Source organism: Mus pahari, chromosome 12 (assembly GCF_900095145.1).
Source record: "Mus pahari chromosome 12, PAHARI_EIJ_v1.1, whole genome shotgun sequence".
Classification (NCBI taxonomy): Eukaryota; Metazoa; Chordata; class Mammalia; order Rodentia; family Muridae; genus Mus; species Mus pahari.
The window spans coordinates 46,259,979-46,277,611 of NC_034601.1; the positions used below are offsets into that span (position 1 = coordinate 46,259,979).

Genomic DNA, 17,633 nt, shown 5'->3' on the forward strand with positions numbered 1-17,633 from the left:
TTTTTTTTTTTTTTTTTTGTTGTTGTTGTTGTTGTTTTCCGAGACAGCGTTTCTCTGTGTAGCCCTGGCTGTCCTAGAACTCACTTTGTAGACCAGACTGGCCTTGAACTCAGAAATCCGCCTGCCTCTGCCTCCCAAGTGCTGGGATTAAAGGCATGCGCCTCCACTGCCCGGCGGCACTGTTTATTCTTAGTACATTTCATTTTTACAAGGAAATCACTAAGCCTGTTGGAGTCATATGGCTGGCAAGTAGCAAGGACAGGAATCAGACTCCAACATCTTTGAATCTAGGATCTATAAACAGCGCTGCACAGTTGTGTGACTCCGCTAAGCTGTACCACTGTTAGGTGGGCTGATAGTGGGAGGAGTGGGGAGATGGGAAGAGAGGACACCCTTGACAGCATGTGGACAGGAAAGATTTTCACACGCTTTATTGAGAGCTTCTCTCTTGTCTTTTACTTTCACTTTAATAATATTTATTTTATTTTTGAGTTTATAACGTAATTACATTATCTCCTTTTTCTCTTTCCTCCCTACAAAATTCCTGTATGTCTCTCCTTGTTTTCTTTCAAATTAATGGCCTCTTTTTTAATTTTTATTTTTTAATTGGTTATTTTATTTATTTACATTTCAAATGTTATCCCCCTTCCCGGTTTCCCCTTCGAAAACCCCCTAACTCATCCACCCTCCCCCTGCTTCTATGAGGTGCCCTCTACCCACACACCCACTCCTGCCTCACTGCCCTAGCATTTCCCTATGCTGGGACATTAAGCCTTCATAGGACCAAGGGCTTCTCCTCCCATTGATGCCCTGACAAGCCCATACTCTGCTGCATATGCGGCTGGAGCCATGGGTCCCTTCATGTGTACCCTGAGAGCTCTGGTTGGTTGATATTGTTGTTTTTCCTGTAGGGTTACAAACCCCTTCAGCTCCTTCAGTCCTTCCCCTGACTCCTCCGTATGACCTCTTTTTTTGTCATTAGAGAGAATTATATGGAATATGTATCTTTTAATCTCAGAAAGTTTCCAGAGATTTGAAAGAATTACATGGGTTAGAACTCCATTTCCAACTAAAAAAGATAAGATTTTCTTTAAGTCACTCTCTTTAGCAAAGTATGTATTAACTGATTAAAAGAACAAAACACTTAGAAAGCATATGTCCTTTATAAATGGATTAAACTATAAATTATGATCACTGCTTTACTAAACATTTTTTTCATCGGTAAGTTTTCCATAACTTAGGTTGTAAGAGAGAATCGAAATCATAAAATCTTAATAAATGAAGATGGGAGTGGAATGAAACTCTAGGTTAATCCATAAAGTATAACTTGTGAGGTAGAGAGGGGAGGCTTGAGCTTCATGGATGTCCTGGCTAGTTTTATGCCATCTTGACACAGATAAAGGTCATCTGATGAAGAAAACCTCAACTGAAAAAGACGGGCTGTAAACAAGCCTGTAGTGGCGGGTGCCATGCAGAAGGACCTGCAGTGCGTAGGTGAGCTTCCTGAAGATAGCCCACTCTTGGACAATTTTCCTGCACATAAATATGATGACAAACTTGCATAAAATAATATTGTTTAGATGAATTAATGATTTTACAGAACTCTTGATTTGATTTAATTTTTTTTTTTTTTTTAGGAAGTTAGGGTAATTGATAGAAAATTTAAGGAGATGGTTGAAGTTGTTTTGACAGAAACATATAATAAAGTTAGAATTAAGAGCAAAATTTGCTCCCTCCTTTGTAGAATAGTGAGGGTTGCATAAATTAGAAAAGGAGTCCAGGGAGCTTCCATGCCTTGTAATCACATAACCGTACCAGGAAGAGGGAAATAGGCTTGGGATAAAGTTAATGATCAAAGAAAAACTTTCATTCTAGGTTGGGTCTGAGTTCCTGGATTTTGTGATCTCTGCATGTAGTCACAGGTTTTGGTGTGCACCATAAAAAGGGGCATAGATATGAACAAAGAATAAATAATTCTGAGAACAGCACAGAGAAAAGATGATTAGTCTAACTGAACTAGACTTCAAAAATAAGATGTAAGATAGATTATCTATTTCTTGGTAAATAAAAACTGTCGTCAGCTAAGCATAGGAAAAAACGTGCTACTATAGACTTGGCTTACTTATACTTTGTTAATGAATCACCAAAGAATTGCTGCTTTGGGGTTATGATGAACTTGTGGAGAGAAATATAGATGAAATGTTTAGTTAGGTATAAGTTTCAAAAGAGGAATATGCAATCAATAATCCTGTTGTAATTTCCTTTTGTGTAGTGATGTTAATCTTTTTGGAAGTGTATGCTTTCGTGATTGTTTTTTGAGAATGTGTAACGTGTGGCTATGAAGTAACTGTTTTCTTCCATAGAGAACATTGTTGCGGATGCTATAAAAAGGTTAAGAAAAAATAAAGTAGTTGGAGCCTATTCATTGAAACTGCTCCATCCACCAAATGTATATATGTAAAGTGGTTAGAGTTTTGCTCAAACCATGAAATATGAGTATCTGTATGTATATACGTATATATGTAAAATGGTTATAATTTGACCATTGAAGCATGCTTCAACCACCAAATGAGTGTGACTATGTGCCTGCTTTAAACCATAGCTGACCCCACATCCCTTCCTTGGATCACTGAACACATTGTTGTAGCTGGTCTTTGATGCTATTTTCTTAATTAGTGATTGATGGGGCAGGACAAAACCCATTGTGGGTGGTGCCATCCCAGGGCTTTGTCTTGGGTTCTGTAAAACAGCAGGCTGAAGGAGTCGTGGCTAGTAAGCCAATAAGCAGTTCCCCTCTATGGCCTCTGCATCAGCTCCTACCTCCAGGTTCCTGCCCTGTTTGGTTCCTGTCCTGACTCCTCCCCCCCCCCCCCCATGAAAAGCAGTGACTTGTAAATGTAAGCCAGATAAATGCCTTCCTAACCAAGTAGCTTTATCATGGTGGTCTGTTGTAGCAATAGTAACCCTAACAAAGGCAGTGAGCATTGATGTTGGTTTTGAGCTATAAGATCCTGGCCATACCCTCCCTCCTAAATGATGTTGTTCTCTATAAATAGAGGAAAGAACAACACACAGGGCTGGTGTGCGGCTCACCATGAGTGTTCAGAAGAAATCTCTAGGTGAGGAACAGATCCCAACAACCTGAGGAGGTCACAGAGCTGTTGCCAAAGGCCGCACGACTACTAGGCAGACCCATGTAAATCTACATCTCAACTACACAATCTGAAAATGCAGTGCCGTGAAGGATCTAAAGTTGTTTTTAAATAACTTCTCAAGAAGGTATTACTTCTCAAGTAGCTCTGTCCTAGGATATCATTAAGTGATTCTATACTTGCCTTTAGTTCTCTAGGAAGGAAGGTAGAGAAGTCATCTGTGCTTCCCTCTATAGATGGCTTTATTTTAGCAATAATTTAATGGGGGTGGGGCAGTGGGAAACTGAAAAGGGTTCTTGAGCATGTAAGTTCAACAAATATGGCTCAATGCTGCAAGGTACCATTGAAACAATTAAATAAATAAATAACCCCAGAATTTTACATTTGTAAAACAAAATCCTTTATGTTGCAACTATTTAATAAGTTTTATAGTTTTCAAAATCAGGCATGCATTAGCTCTTCCTGACTGCAGGGTTAAATTCTGCGCTTTTATATTTTATAGGGTGCCTAAATAATACTGCACAGGACGATGAGTTGCAGGACAGGCAGCTTGGCAGTGGGAAATTGCCCCTGCCAGCAGACTGACCATTGAATCCTGGGCAGGTGATTAGGGGCATAGCCAAGATAATACTTATTTTCCCCCTCTTCCCTGGTCACAGCTGTCAGCAGAATGAGTCTGCTCTTGTGCCAACCTTAATAAAAAACCAGAGGTGGAGGAAGAGCTCTAATCCCAGCTGAGAGGGGCCAGCAATTTCTTGACTTGGAGAACAAACAGTTGGGTTTATTGCTGCCACTTTCCGTTTGCTGTCCTTAGACTTTGAGACTGTGCTGAGAAATTCCTCACTAAAATAAGGAATGCTTATGTCCTTTGCTTAAAAAAAGAAAAGAAAAATCAGGAAATAGCTTTTCCAATTTAGCTAAGAGTGACAATTTGCACCTTACAGGAAGCAGAATACTGAAGGATGAAAATGAAGATTAAAAGCCCCATGAAAACAAGATGCTATTGCATTCCACAGCATGACTCTGGGTCAGTTAACACTGTAATCCTGATACAGAAAACAACCTGGCTCAGGGCAAGGAGAGATATGTTTCCCTTACCTTGGAAGAGATAACAAAAACAACAATAATTTTCCCTTTCTGAGGGTTTCATTTAGAAGTTCACACAATACGAATATTTAAAAGGCACATATTTCTTACTTGCTACAGAGGTAAAAATTGAGTTTGCGAGATATTAATAACTTCAATTTCTCCCAAATACACACAGATCCAAGGTTACTCATGACAGGGTCAGGTAGTTATAGTTTTTGTCAGAAAGCAAACCATGATCTTTTAAAAATATAAATGCTCTATTTTGATGTGAGCCCTTTCCTCTGAGGGCTTTCAGGTCAGAACAGTATCAAGAGCAGAGCCCTGGGTCTGCACTTAGTGTCAATGGCACTGTAATTAAGAAGACATGCCAGCATATCCTCTTTGTTCTATTTACCCCTTACTTTATTATTTATAATTTTTGGTTTGAGGGAATAATGGGACCTTTTTTCCCCCTTCTGGATGCTTGCCAAATTATAAGTAGGAAAAAAAAATGGCAGGGGGCAAACTTGGATAACCCTGTCTTTTAATAAAAATGGAGAGGCCATATCATCCCTGACCTTGTGGCTTGTTTCTCCCCATGACATGATACTAAATATACAAAGGCAAAGTCCAATGAGGAATCTTAATTGAAAAGCAGTACTATTGAGATAACGGAATGCATATGAATTTATATGGGATGTAAAAACCACTAAATATACAAGTGAATGTACTTGTCAACTCTACTTTGCAATATTTTTTTCTCTTATCTTTCCAATGATGTTTACCATAACTAATTCAAAGAACATCCCTCCAATGTTGATACAACTCCATTGCTTTGCTAAGTGCATGGCAAAACCTGGTCTTAGAGATTCTGCACTAAAATCTCTAAGAATGAGTGAGTACTTCCTGTGCCAGAATTTGAAGGGGTTAAACACTCACTCATATTGCACAAATGTCAGCTTATTCCAGAGGCTCAGGCAAGGGATTAAAAGCATTTAGAAATCTGAAGTATCCCACACATTTTTCATAAAAGTCTCTCTGATACTTAAGATGGCAGCTGAAATTTATTGCACTGGTTACCAATTATATTAAGCCTATCAAATTTGGTACACTTTTCAGTTAAGTAGTAGTCACATGTAAAGATTGGCCCTTAATTTGAAGGGAATGCTGGAGACCTACCCTTATGACATTATTAAACAAGGTGTCCAGCATTTATTTATCTGTGATTTGGAATTTTGGTTGTCTTATATATAACAGAAGGACACATTTCTTATATTCATAGACTATTCAATGTCTGATGAGACATTAACAGAGAATACTTAAGATGTTGAAGGTTCTTAAGAGAACTTGAAATTCATTTACCCATAATGCAGAGGACTGAAGTCCATGCCTCAGCTTGTTTTCTTTCTTTCTTTCTTTCTTTCTTTCTTTCTTTCTTTCTTTCTTTCTTTCTTTCTTTCTTTCTTTCTTTCTTTCTCTCTCTCTCTCTTCCTTTCTGACACAGAGAAATTTTAGTTTCATTTTTAAAATAAGAAGTCCTAGTAAAATGAATGAATCCTAGATGTTAAGATCTCAGATGTGTTTCTCATCATGCATTTATGAATCAAAGTGTACTTTTGATCATAAAGGAATTTTTGCAAATCTAGGGAGAATTTGTATAAGATTATGATATTAGTGTATTAGAATACCTACTTCTTGGGAGTGAGTGGGTAGGGGAGCAGGGCGGGGGGGTATAGGGGACTTTTGGGATAGCATTTTAAATGTAAATGAAGAAAATATCTAATAAAAAATTATATATAAAAAGAATACCTACTTCTTGGCAATTTTGCATTTCTTATCACATGATATAAGCAGTCCTGATATGTTAAATGTTCATATATAATATTCATTGTCAACTATAATGGTTAATTTTATATATTAACTTGATTGGGCCATATCATATTCAGACATTTATCAAACAGTATTCTATTGTGTCATGGGGTATTTCTAAATGTGATGAACATAGTTATCATACCTGATAAAGCAGATTGTTTTCTCTTATGTGAGTTTGTCATCCCATCCTTAAATGTACCAGGAGAATGGAAAGGCTTAGCAGAGAAGGAGGACTACCTCTAGCCCCAGCACTTACTCTGGAACTTGTCCTACTGTCTAGGCTCAGGCTGAAACTCTGACCCTTCACACTCTCCATCCCATTGAGTCTAGATTAAAACTTAGCCAATCAGTTCTCCTGGTCCTCAGACTTTTGGACACAGGCTCAAGCTGGACACATACCTGTTCTCATGCACCTCTGGCTTGCCGCTTAAAAGACCTGGAGACTGCAGCTTCAACAACCATGTAAGATAATTCTCCACCCCTGCCTCTCTCCTCTTTCTCCTTCATTCCCTGCTTCCTGGCCAACGTGCGCCTAAAGCTGTGGCTTTCAACCCACGGGTTGTGACCCCCCATGGGTTGTGACCCCCTTGGGAGTCAAATGACACCTATAAATGACAGGGGTCACCTGTGACCATCTTCATATTTACATTACAATTTGGAACAGTAGCAAAATTACAGTTATACAATAGCTACAAAGATAATTGTATGGCTGGGGGTCACCACAACACGAGGAAAACTATATTAAGAGGCTGCAGCATTAGAATGGTTGACAACCATGGATCTAGAAGAAATGAGGTACCATATAAAGAGGGGTGACTGTGCTTTCCAAATGGGAATGGACATCATGTATATCAATCATAAATACAACAGGAAAACTTTGTATGGAAAAAGGACAGCAAAGCATTCTGAGATAGGGTAAAGATCTAGTGGTCGTGCCATTATGATAAACAGTTACTTTTCACAGGTAAAATATGAATACCATTGGTGTCTACAGATGTGCCAAGAACAAAAGGTCAATGTATGGTTATCATGCCTTGTGACTTCCAACTTTCCCAGCTGTGTCTCTCTGCCAGGAAGCTTCACTCAGATCTGGAGCTGACCCATGTAAAGGGTGAGATTAAGATTAAGGAAGCAGGAGTGGGTAGGTTGGGGAGCAGGGCAGAGGGAGGGTATAGGGGACTTTCGGGATAGCATTTAAAATATAAATGAAGAAAATATCTAATAAAAAAAGATTATGTAGGTTTATACTCACTTTATCTCCTTTAGTAAGATAAATTTCTCCATATTTTAGACCAATTAATTCAGACATAATGAAAGCATAAAATTATGTTCCAGAATGGTACTAGCTACAGATACTCTGTTGTGAAAACAGTTTATTCACTTAGAAGAGGTAAATATTAAAGTCCTTGTTTGAAACCAGGAATGTGACCCAGAGTCACCAATGGGACTTCCAAAGTTCAAAAAACAAACCAAACACACAAATAAACCATACCATATCATACCAAACCAAACCAAACCAAACCAAACCAAACCAAACCAAACCAAACCAAACCAAAATAAATATTCATGAAAAATTCCACATTACATTTTCCCTTCTGCTGGTAATGTAGTCACTATGAACTCACACAAAATGTCATCAGCCTAATGTGGGGGAAGTGTCCGTCTTATAGAAATCATGTACATCTAAATCTTGAAATGTACTTACCGATAATCATCATTAGCTTCACCAGAGACTTAGTATAAGCCCTGTTAGATTTTAACGGCCCATCCTGCATGCTGTACTTTATGATTCTAATCATTTTTAATCTACCCTTACCTAAAGCTTTTTAAATGCATTTGTCGTATTTTATCTAATCAATGTTTTCATTAAGGCCAAAGTAATGATTTTTTCCACCTCCTAATTAGGTTCTCACACGGAATAAAGTCATTTAACTAGAACATAGAAGATATCCTCAGTTCAGTGGCAATTTTATTTCTGGTCAGATCAGGCACTGCTCAGTCATTCACAGGTCCTGGAGTATGTACCTTCTTTGAACTAATTTCCATCAACTTCAAACAAAAACTTTAAAATGTTTTATACCTAGGCTCTGTGTGCTTTAAAAAAAAAATCTACCTAGGTAGAAAGCAACAACAACAAAATCTCTGGGCTTGGAATGTTGACTAACAACGATAAGGAGACATGAGCACACCCAGGGTCACATCCTTGATGTTGGTCCCATCCTCACTCTGAAGCGAAACAAAGCTCTGTGTGCTCAATGTGGTGATGTGTCCATATTATTCTAGAAATACATCCCCAGCAGGCATAAGTACACTCATCATGCTGGATCGATTCAAGTCAAGAGGCTGTCAAGAGCGAGAACCTTTCTGTGCAACTCACTTGGACTTCTTCATGTACAGCCAGTAGACAACGCCAGCAACAAGGGCAGCGAGGAGGAGACCGACGACAATTCCCACAATCAGTTTTGCCTGGTCATTCACCTTTTCTCTGTTTTCATCTACAACAAAGAAGAAAAAAGACCATGCGGCTATAGCCAATGCTAAAGAGTTGAAAAGGAAGTTGGTGTTGTTATGACATATTATTAATGATGGCTAAGAGATCACTACTGTGGATTACATGCAAATGTGATTTTTTTTTTTTTAGAAGGGGAAAGTTTTTAGAATTTTGACTATCTTGTCTCATTTGGTATTGAAATTCAAGTCAAATTTTGGACAGCTAAGGAAGTCACTCAGACAAGGACACTTCATAAATCTTGAGCTGATAGGCAAGGAAGAAGAGTCTGCAGCATGGTACCTACCACTTATATTGTCTGTCTCATCGTGCTCTGGAATACTTACTGAAATGAAAAATGTTAATATGAAATTAAAAACAAAATCTGTTGATAAATGAAAGTCACCTTTACCATTATAGTATGATGTAATAAAAATACCTAGGTAAAACAGCTATTCTAGAGCTAAGGGTAAAGAAAAATCACACTTTATAGAGCAGAAACTTCCCTACAAGGTTTGTACAGAGGAAATAATGTTATTTTAAGGAGTAGTGAAAAATATAAATATTTTAATGTATTGGAGAAAATTTATAACCAACAAGCTGTAGCATTTATCTAAGATCTATATTAATTTCCTACTGTCTGTATCTTTCACTAGAATTTCTTTTTTTAGGAGGAACAAGTGGTCCCTATTAAATCTACAATACTGTTTCTCATCTGTGCTCAACTTTTTCTGCCCCTATTTAGAAGAATTCATTTCCATTTGTTAGTGTCGAGAGCAACTGATGCTGGCTTCAAAGCAGGAGTTGGGGTTGAGGTTATAAACAGGGTGCTCATGATGTTCTAGGTTGCTGATTCTGCTATGGTATTAGGTTAAAACTCAGTGCTCTTGTGGACCCTCACTAAATTACAGAAACACTGTTCAGCATGCATGAGTGTGTATCAGAATTCTCCATGGTGTTAGATTATAATTCAGTCCCAGTGCTCAGATAGGACAGAGTTTGAAAATGACTGCTTTAAATACTGAGACAGCTGAACTATCTCATGCCACAGGTTAGCATTAAAAAATAAATAAGGATAGGTTCTCTGAAAAAAAAAATAAGGATGGGTTCTCTCTAGGTAGTCCAAATCAATATTCACTGAATTGCATTGTGAGAAGTCAGTGATTGTATTTTAAAGTTAATTTTATTTAGTTCTTCTCTCTAGCTAATCCACTGGGCCTTTATATTCCAACCCATCTGTTAGGGATCATTATCTTTTGAAAATTGTTTTCTCCTATAAATTTCCAGCTATTATATACAAAACATACTAATGTAAGGATTCCAACCGATCAAGAAATAAACATTTGGCAGCAGGTCAGCTAACATCCTGTCTAAAAGTGAACCTTACTCCAGGTCAGTCCTGATTTAAGGTTGCCATGGTAACATAGCAATGGACATAGTAACAGGACTGAAAATGGTGTCTAATTTTCCAATAAAGCATGGTTTTCAAAATGTTTTCTTTCTCTCAAAAATATATAAGGTAGGATTTCAATTTTAATAGCTACTTTAATTTTCTCTAAGATGATTTCATCTGTCTTTACTATGATTCAAAATCAACTAGAGAACGAAAACTTTTGCAACCTGATTTTATTAATTCTCATAACATTTTCAGGCCAAATTTGGCCAAATTTGTGGCATTTCTGTATAAAATAGGGGTAGGATAAAAATGTAACAAAGTGTAATGCAAACTGACAGGCCCACAATGACCACGTGGATTGGTCACACTAAAAATTTATCTAATGTATACCTTTTAGAACAGTGTTTTAATATAATCACTGAATTATCTGACTCTAGATCCATAGTATGGATTAAGTACGACCGATTGGTGTCTTAGTCTCCCTTGCTCTTGGGAAGATTTCTATGCTGCAAAAAGTGTCTGAGTGCTAATATCTGAAGTGACTTAAACTGTGAAGACAAGCATAGTAGAAGAATGGAAACCAGGTAAAAAAAAGAAAATGAAACCTCATGGCGATGATATCAAAATGCCAAACAAAAGCGTGAAACTTACCATGATGCAGTACAGGGAGATGGAACTGAAGATGTTAAGCTAATGAAGAATAACTTCAAATTTTCTTACGGTTTTAATGCCAGAAATGAAATACTCACTCGCAGAGACATTCAGGGAGTTTACTGTTCTCTCCAGTTGGTTTTCTGCTGCGCAAGTTAATGTAACATTCTCCTCAGGGGAAATGATAATTTTACTATAATACCTGCCATTAATATAAGGAGACTCCTCTGTCTGGAAGAAGAAGGAAGCAGAGTTTAGAGATGGAGGTGCACTTTACAAGTCTGGCAAAGATTAGTGGTAGATGACACAGGACAAGTGTGATGTCCTACAGTCTGGTTTTAAAGATGTGTGGAAACCATAGATAAGGACTGTCCAGGTCATCTACAGCTTTACAGTGGGCAGAAAGGAGATTAATAAAGCAATAATGGCATTTCTGTGTCTATGATTCTTTGGGGAATTTTAACACATTAATGAACCTCTTCCTTCCCATCCGCCAACAGATCCTCAGTGTCTGTTAAACTTTTTTTTTCATAACACTTGTTTCAAAGCATGCTATTCATCTTTAACCACCAGTTTCCTTTTAGTGAACATTAGAACTTATTTGTGAATGAGGTCAGTGGTTTTTTTTGCTGTAGACAGCTATTCTCTTATATCAATTCTTTGCAGTGGGCATCTGTTCTCCTATCTCCTATCTCTTATCATAATAAATGTTATATAAAAGTCCAATGCATATATGATTTGTTCATGGGTAAATAAAACCATTTGTTTCTTTCAGACTTTTTCTTTGTCAATAAAAACGGTGGATCTTTCAATGATGGCTTTTGGATTTTCTGAGGCACAAATCGAGGAATATCTGGATGTGATATACTCAAACATAAGAAGAAATACAATAGTTTTGATCTGTATTCCCTACAAGGAACATTTCTTTAAGTGCTTCTCGGCTATTTCTATTTCTGTGTAATCCTTTGAGAATTCTCTGTCTAGATTTGTATCCCATTTTTTAAGGTTCTTTTGCTTTTTACTTTACAGATTTTTTGCATATATATATATATATATATATATATATATATATATATATTCAATTTTTGTGTTTTTACGAGATCCCTGAGGTGAGAACATATGTGTTCATGTATTTTTTGTGCCTTTTCTTTCCCATGCTTTGTCATATTCCAGTTTGTTTCTTATCTTATTTCATTTAAATTTTAAAAAATGCTTGTTTGTTTTCAATTGTGAGAAAGAAAGAGTGTGGATTTCATCGAGGATGGAGGTAAACAAACTGTAGAACTGTAATCAGAACATATTGCATGAAAATAGCTTTTCAATAAAATAAAGGAAAATAAAAAATAAAGGAGTACATATATCGCCTGAAATTTTTTTTAAAAATAATTAAAAAATATATAAAAGAAACAATGAAATTCAGTCATTAGGATTAGACAGAAATGCAACACAGCCCAAGCAAGTATGCCTTCATACTCCTTCTTGGTCACTTCTTTTGAGCATATCCTCTGTTTTTTTTTTTTTTTCTTTTTTCTTGGCTTTGTTTTTAACTGTACTGTATGTATCTTGAGGATAGGTGTGCAGTAGCCTCTATTCCCTGAGCGCTGCCTCAGGGCTGTAAACTCCTAGGTTCATCATACCTTGGAGGGGGAACAAGTAAAACATTATGGATGGACCACCTCAAACCTAGAACAAGGAAAATAACATATCGTCCCTCAGGTCAGACTCAAACCTTCTCTGTGACAAAGAACAATAGCATTATTATTTCTATCCTTGTGGTAAGGATACTTGCTATGTTCCCTGAGTCTTTGTGCTTGCTACTCCAGTCTCTTCGAAATATACTTGCTTATTTCTAGCATATTCTCTTACATCCATTTGTTCATCAGATTTATAGTTTTTATTCATTCATTCCTTCATTTATTCATGAGAATCATGCACTTTTTTTTTTTTAAAAAAAAATCAACTTTCCAGAAATTATAGGTTTTTTCCAATGGCACTTATCCCCTAACTAGACAGATAGAAAAAGGAGTGTAGGAAAGAAACATTTATAATCGTTTAGCATTTGGTGCTAAAAAGTATTTCTGCACATTTTCAGCAATTCAGGACTTTATTCTGAATAAAAAAGCATGCATCTGCTCAGGCTTGATTGTCTTCTTGCCTCGCTGTCTTCCCAGGCTTGGGCTTTTTATCAGTGTGTCTCTAATATAGTTAACCCAGTCATAGGTCATTGGCTTCAGGAGGGGCCACTCTGAGCACTCTCCTTGCTTGAACATATGCATTCGTATTTGTATGAATCCCAGGCAAGAGTGCAGATTCACCATGCTTAGCTAATGGCGTTATACGAGCTGAACTAATGGTTCATGTCTTCACAGAGGAACGTGGAATTTTCAACTTAAAATTAATTTTCATCCTTTTTGCTTTAAATGTGTCGGCTAAAAAACTTAAATGGGGAGGGGTTATGTCCTTTAACTGGTTCTATGTTTATTACTCTTTAACTGGTTCTAGTGATATAGGGAGACACGAGGACCACTACAGAAAAAAAAAATAAAGTCATATTAGTACACCAAACACAGATTAGAGAGATTAAAGTTCTGAAATCTGCCGAGCGTGGTGGTGCACACCTTTAATCCCAGCACTCAGGAGGCAGAGGTAGGTGGATTTCTGAGTTTGAGGCCAGCCTGGTCTACAAAGTGAGTTCCAGGACAGCCAGGGCTATACAGAGAAACCCTGTCTCAAAAAAACCAAAAATAATAATAATAAATAAATAAGTTCTGAAATCTTAGCAAGTGGCTGATTTTTCTCTTTCTTTATCTATTGGTCTTTCTCTCTCTTTCTGTGTCTGACTTTTTATTAAAAACAAAATATTCATAGCATTTGTAAGTTGCAATTCTTTGTGGCAACTGAAGTAACTTACCAAGACTACAGATATTAAATTTAGATTAATATTCTCTACTGTCCAGAAGGGAATAAAGTAGATACTACATTTGTGCAGCCTTGTTCTGGCCCTAGCCCTGTAACTAGCAAACTGAAGCATGCATTTCCAAGCAGTAACTAGGCTGGTCACTACTCAAAGGACCCAGGTTAAATAAGGAATATCTTCTAAACAATAAACAGGCAAAGTAATGGCAGCTACTTATGCTTTGATATATAGGTTTGTGGTTCATTAATCCATTAATGATTTAATTACTTGTGTCTCAGGAATTAATGACCATGGAGAGACACTCAGTTTTAATTCTTTCAAAAACAGATACCCCAACACAGGGTTTTAAAAATATTTTCCATGGGTCTTGGATTTAGATGTTTTATTTGAGGAATGATCTCCTTCAGAGAAAATTATGATGTCAGCAAGCACTTTCTCTGAGCTTTTACTGCATATTCTATGTTTCATATTCTATATTCCAACCAAACCAACCTCCTCTTCTGGTATCTAAATAAAACTCAACTTAGGAGCAAAGGTAACCAAGAATAAGAATTAAAATACTTGCTTGGTTTATGACGCTCCCACTGCCAGTTATGGTCCACTGTATAGCTGGCTTTGGAAACCCTTCCACGTGGCAGATTATAGTTTTAGACAGTCCACTGGGATCAGTTTTCTTTGTCATTTTGATCTGAGGTTTCCCTGAAATATTTAATACAATTAGAATATCATTATTGAAATATTAAAAGAAACCTGATATCAAACGCTTGAAGAACAAGATAATTGCTGCTAAAGCATTTCACTACCTTCTACAATGAGAGTCAGCGACTCCCTTTTCTTCAGTCCCTCAACCTCCTGAAGAGCAGTTTCACAGACGTAGTTCCCAGCATCCTGATAATGAAGACTGGAAAATGAAGGGCTGGATCGGAGCCGGATGTTATCCTGGTTAAATGCAGAGCACAGTTACTCCAGTGGTCCAACAATATCATATTTATTCTATTTTAATTACTATGCATGGCTGTGTGTGTGTGTGTGTGTGTGTGTGTGTGTGTGTGTGTGTGTGTGTGTGTAGTATATGTGTGCGGTACATGCGCCTGCACATCTGGATGCCTATACCTGTGCATGAGTGTGGTGTGGAGACAAGTGCAGGTCAGGTCATCTAGTGTCTTCCTCTATTATCTGCACCATTATCATCTTGAGATAGGATCTTTAACTGAACCAGAAGCTTGCGTTTTGACAAGGCTGGCTGGCTAAGAAGCTCTTGGGATCAAGCTATTTCTGGAACCCAATACTGGGGTTTCAGACACTCCATGTAATACCTGGTGGGTGCTGGGAATTTATACAATGTCCTCACATCTTGAGTGAAGAACATGAGTTCTTCATGAACTATATATACAGCCTCACAATTGTGAATTCAGATGTATGTGTTCTATAATAATTAAGCCTAAAATTATTACGTGGGTCTGAATATTCTCCTTAAGATACTTTGGAATCAGGCAGAGTAGAGCTATAGTTCAGAGCCCCCTATTCTAGTGTTGGTAATTTGGAACAAGTTCATGGTTTCCTACACCTGAGTTTCCTTTATTTGGGAAGTAGGATCTTCTTACTGTATCTAATCATTTTGAGGATGAACTAAATGAGTAGTGCAACGATTTTATGTTGAGTAAAAGTCTTGTCATGTCCAACTACTGGGTTAACATTGTTCCATAAGACACTCACGGAACATAAACAGTGCTGGGCAAAAAGCTCAAGATTGATTTTAGCTGAATGGATATTAACACTGAAGATTCATTATAAAATCACAAAAGGTATGAAAAAATACTATCAGTAAGAAAGTCTTGCTGGTTGAATTTCAAAAAAGAAAGGGAAAATATGTGTATATTAGAAAGTTACTTGACATTAGAAGATGATCATATTTTCAGGGCTTAAGTTAAAAAGCAGTTAATAAAAGAATTCTATGATCATAGGCCTTTGTACACTAGGGTTTTCTTTTGTCTACTTTTTCATTAACAAATGATGAGTAGGAATATTGTTTAGCAGTCCTGATATTAGGGTTCAACCAACAATGGTGAATGCATTTCATGTTTACTGTAGCGGACTTATGTCTCAAGTAAAACGCCTTTGTGTTTGTACCATCATTGACTGTTCTCCTTGCTTATAGATCATCTAGCTATTTGACTGCCAGGTATATAAATAGTACATCCTAACTAAGGGCGACGAAGAGTGATGTTGTAATCATTTGGGAGAAGAAAATTTGTGGTTAGACTGTGTACCAGAGAAAGTGAAAGAAAAGCACTTGAAGAATGAGAGGATGCTGCATGTGGTAGTGCATAGCTTTAACCCCAGAATGCCGAAGCCAGAGGCCAGCCTGGTCTACATAGCTAGTCTGAGGCTAGTGAGTGCTACATAGTGAGGCCCTGTTTCAGAGAGGAGAAGAGAGGACAGGAGAGGAGGGGAAGGAGGTAGGCGAGGCAGAGTCAAAACCAGAGAGACAAAGACAGGAGATTAAGAGAATGTAGTTTTATTTGAAGTATTATTGCATTATACAATGATATTTTATCTAGAAGAAGTCTTAGTAAGAAATACCTGAATGATTACTATAAAAATAATTTGAACTCCTGTTTCAAATGATGCATGGATTTATTTTCCCATTCTGCTGCTCCTGACCATACTACACACTGTGTGTTAGAAAACACTAGTCAGTGACATAAATTGTGACTTCAAGGTCATGGACTTCTGCTTCAAGGATAAGCTGGACTCAAAATACCAATTATGTACCCTCCTTCCTCCTCCTAAAAGGTAGAAATATTGGGCCCCAAGTTTTCTTTATTTTAGAGTTATATGACTACATGAGCTTACACAGGGGATTCCAAACAAGACTTTAGATGTTCTAGTTGTTTCCTAAGGGTTAGATGTGAACGGATCTCCCTAGCATCAAAGAGCTCACAATGACAAAGAACCAACTTTTAGAGACTAAAAAGTTGTACAGACACCAAAGAGGAAGAAAAAGTTGTATGGCCCCAGAACAACGTTCATACTCCAGAGAGCACAGGCTTGATCCTGTCTCTGTCTTACTTGTGAGTTTTCTGATCCATCTGTCTTGATTTTATTATAAATGATGGGAAAAATAATCACCAGCTACATTTTCGCAGAGTTACTACAGCCAGGATGTCACAATAATGTCAGATAAAAATCAACTCTGTAAGGTTTGTCCTTAAAGCACTTAATTGGATATGCTCATACATGCGCATGCAAGTGTGGATCACTCTTCATTATATAATCATAAGGCAATGCGCCAAGCTATGCTGCCGCCCATCTATTAACGATAGATTTATTAACAGCGTGGCTGAGTGCCGCCACCAATTACTGTGATCTGACAAACGCTAGAGAGGAGGAGTGAAAGGGCACATGGATGTGATCATACAAGCCATGACTGGATATACATATTTGGTTGTAAAACAAAATACACAAGAATGCTCAGAGAGCGCATGCTAAGGAGCAGGACAGCAGCGAAAGACCTGGACTTACCTTCATCCACACCACAGTCGCGTTCCTACTTGCAGATATTGTGCATGACACAGGCAGGGTATCACCAATCTGCTTGGTCACTTCTCCACTTGGGTTTAAGGATAAATCCAAGTCTGTGAGACAGAAAAGCATGCTTAAAATGAAAACTACAAGAAAGCAAGATACTAAAAATATTTTGGACGTAAAAAGATGAAATAAAAACCAAAGCCACCCTTTTTATCTGGACTTGAAATATCTGGACTGAGTAAGTGAGGGAAGCAACTACATTGGAGAAAATTCAGCTTAGCCTTACAACTTAGCATTGAAGTCATCTTGGACAAGCATGTGGTCCATCTAATTGATTTTGCATTGATTTTCTGTTAACATAACGATGTTTGTGGTACATATAAATACTTCTTTGGGAACCATCACCGTAAGAAAAACAAATCAGCTCACTTCAGGTAAAAAAATAAAATTGAGTAGATAAATATTATTAAAAAAAGTTGATAAGACACAGCAGTAGAAAAGTCGCATATATTTAGACAGCAGGTGATAAATGGGAAAAAGTATCAGATAGTGTAGATG

General features: G+C 37.4%; 1 protein-coding gene across 3 annotated transcripts in view; it reads right to left on the bottom strand.

Annotated features, from left to right (window-relative positions):
* Alcam (activated leukocyte cell adhesion molecule) overlaps positions 1-17,633 on the bottom strand; it is a 195,249-nt gene that overhangs the window by 8,842 nt on the left and 168,774 nt on the right. For 2 of the 3 annotated variants that reach the window (XM_021209215.2, XM_029544730.1), the window contains exons 9-14: positions 17,070-17,182; positions 14,348-14,483; positions 14,110-14,243; positions 10,726-10,858; positions 8,888-8,926; positions 8,470-8,587 (exon numbers count right to left, since the gene is read on the bottom strand). In XM_021209215.2, the coding sequence (XP_021064874.1) occupies positions 8,470-8,587; positions 8,888-8,926; positions 10,726-10,858; positions 14,110-14,243; positions 14,348-14,483; positions 17,070-17,182 (673 nt within the window). The remainder of the gene's footprint in view (positions 1-8,469; positions 8,588-8,887; positions 8,927-10,725; positions 10,859-14,109; positions 14,244-14,347; positions 14,484-17,069; positions 17,183-17,633) is intronic. The other variant, XM_029544729.1, reaches the window with a different exon arrangement.